At 46.0% G+C, this 2,107-nt stretch overlaps 1 protein-coding gene across 1 annotated transcript in view; it reads left to right on the top strand.

The window, feature by feature from the left end:
* The first annotated feature begins 108 nt into the window (after positions 1-108).
* Positions 109-2,107, top strand: part of LOC147468219 (uncharacterized) — a 2,493-nt gene continuing 494 nt past the window's right edge. Inside the window, exons 1-2 of the mRNA XM_086555085.1 lie at positions 109-635; positions 883-2,107. The exon at positions 883-2,107 is cut by the window's right edge and continues 494 nt beyond it. Of these exons, the coding sequence (XP_086411211.1) occupies positions 979-2,107 (1,129 nt within the window). The 5' untranslated portion in view covers positions 109-635; positions 883-978. The remainder of the gene's footprint in view (positions 636-882) is intronic.

The raw sequence follows: 2,107 nt of genomic DNA, 5'->3' as shown, positions 1-2,107 counted from the left end.
TGTTTACGTATGTGTGTATATGTAGGCCTATTTTAGAGGTAAGGCTATGGGAAGAGAGAGAGAGAGGGGGGGAGGGGGGTATTTCAATTGGAACTTATTTGTTTTATGTCAGAGGAAAACAAGTAAAGCGACAAACGTTTGCAATAAATCTCATGGTCATTGGATACCGCCAAAAACAATAGTTCCCATCAAGGTTTCTAAGAACTTTGGTCTCCATGTTATCGAGAAGAATTTTTAAGTAAAAGATTTTTGCACGTAAAAAAAAAATATATATTGTATTATATAGGATACCTATTCTCATTATACTATAGTAACACTATAATTCATAACCAAATGGATTAAAGCAACACTCTAGATGAAAATAGCAAATAAATAATAAAAAAAGAAGAAAGGGATTAATTAATGGAACACCGCTACTTAACAATAACTAACGATGTTAATGCGGATGCAGTAATGATTGACGCTTCAGATTAGAAGTTAATCTAATCTTTAATCATTCTAACTTATTTTGATTATGGCAATCACACTGAATGTTAAGGTAGAAGGGCATAAAGCTGATACACATTATGTCATGATGATTGCATGACCAAATACACTTGATTAGCTTTTGACCAACTGCTTCTTTATCACGTGAGGTAAGATTCAGAGAGTATTTGCCAATGATTCTATCGGTTTCGTTTTGATGAACGAGAATTCTATTCCTATATACACTTATTTCAGTTTGTGAATATCTTTATGTTGTATGATATGACATTTGGAGACTACTGTGTAGGCTATTATAGGCTTATGACCTATATTTTTCCTAAACGTTTAGAAACATGACACAAAGACTTTATGTTTGTCTGCGTCCTAACTTCCCGTCCATTTTCTCTTTTATTGCAGCCTTTTTAATACACAAACACAATGGTGACCTAAACGTGTGACCAAAGAACTCCCGATGACCCACTAGTGACCTTGGCTCACCTCTCTTGGCAGACGATGGAGGATTTCGTTACACAAAGATCACCAGGAGATTGTGTAGGAGGAGCTGAGAAGAAGGAAGAGGAGAGAAGGCGGATTAACAACGAGGCAAAGAGTAAAAATAGTGAAAGTGACCAAGCAGACAGAACTGAAAGTGTTGAAAGTGCGTTGGGAAACCAGCCAGCGAAAGAAAAGAATAATGAAAGGAGAGAGGACGGGAGGGTGTCAGATGTCCCGCCACCAGTCATCGTCATCAGTCGCGCTGATGCTGAGTACGTCCAAAAGGATGAAGAAGCGAAGGGTAATGTTTATGGAGGTAAAGCAAGCGAGGAAGACGAAGATCAAAGGCAAGCCACACGCAGAAAGAACGGAGACGAAAGTGAAGAGGATGCGAACAGAGCCAGCGGGATAGAGGAAGAAGGAGAAGCTGCAGATAATGACAAAAGCAAAAAGACGCCGAACGACTCTTTTCTCCCTGAGGAACTGTCGATGATCTCCATTGAGCGGCGCCCGGACCCCGAGGAACTAGAGGAGGCAGACTGGTCGCTGATCACCCAGTGGTCGTCAAGGGACCGAGGAAGCGACAGCGACGACGCCAACGAAGGAGACGGGGAGGTTTGGCCGCGGCGGGGATCGCCGGTCGAGGGGGACGGCCAGCGAGCCTCGTCCTCGACTTATACGAAGTTCGGCGACGAGATCACCTTCGACAGCCCGCCCTTGACGCCCAGAGAAGTAGTCGACATCAAGTACGACTCCTCGACGCCGCTCGACCCCATCAGCGAGAGGGACGAGAGCGACGATGAGGGCGAGGCAGCGAGCGAGGGGGGGCCGTCGAAGATGAAGTTGAAGCTCTCCACGGCCATGAACGACCTGCTCACCATCGGCCAGGACGACTCGACGGCGGACGACTCCGTTCGTTCCGACGCGGCAGAAATCGCCGGCGCCGAAGAAGGGAAAGAAGAAGGCGATACCGACGTGGACGAAGAGGAAAGTGGAAGCAGCTCAGAATCGGAGGACGAAGGGAAAGACGAAAAAGACATCGAAAAGGACGACAGAAAGACACCAGCAGAAGAGGCTGGCAAGCAGGCAGGCGGTGAGACCCAAGAGGAAGGCCCAAAGAGGCGCACCAAAAGAGGACGCATCACGA

This window comes from Penaeus japonicus, unplaced genomic scaffold (genome assembly GCF_977035675.1).
Source record: "Penaeus japonicus unplaced genomic scaffold, GWHDUDI00000001_assembly GWHDUDI00000030, whole genome shotgun sequence".
In the NCBI taxonomy this organism is placed as follows: Eukaryota; Metazoa; Arthropoda; class Malacostraca; order Decapoda; family Penaeidae; genus Penaeus; species Penaeus japonicus.
This window is presented reverse-complemented; position numbering and strand designations above follow the sequence as displayed.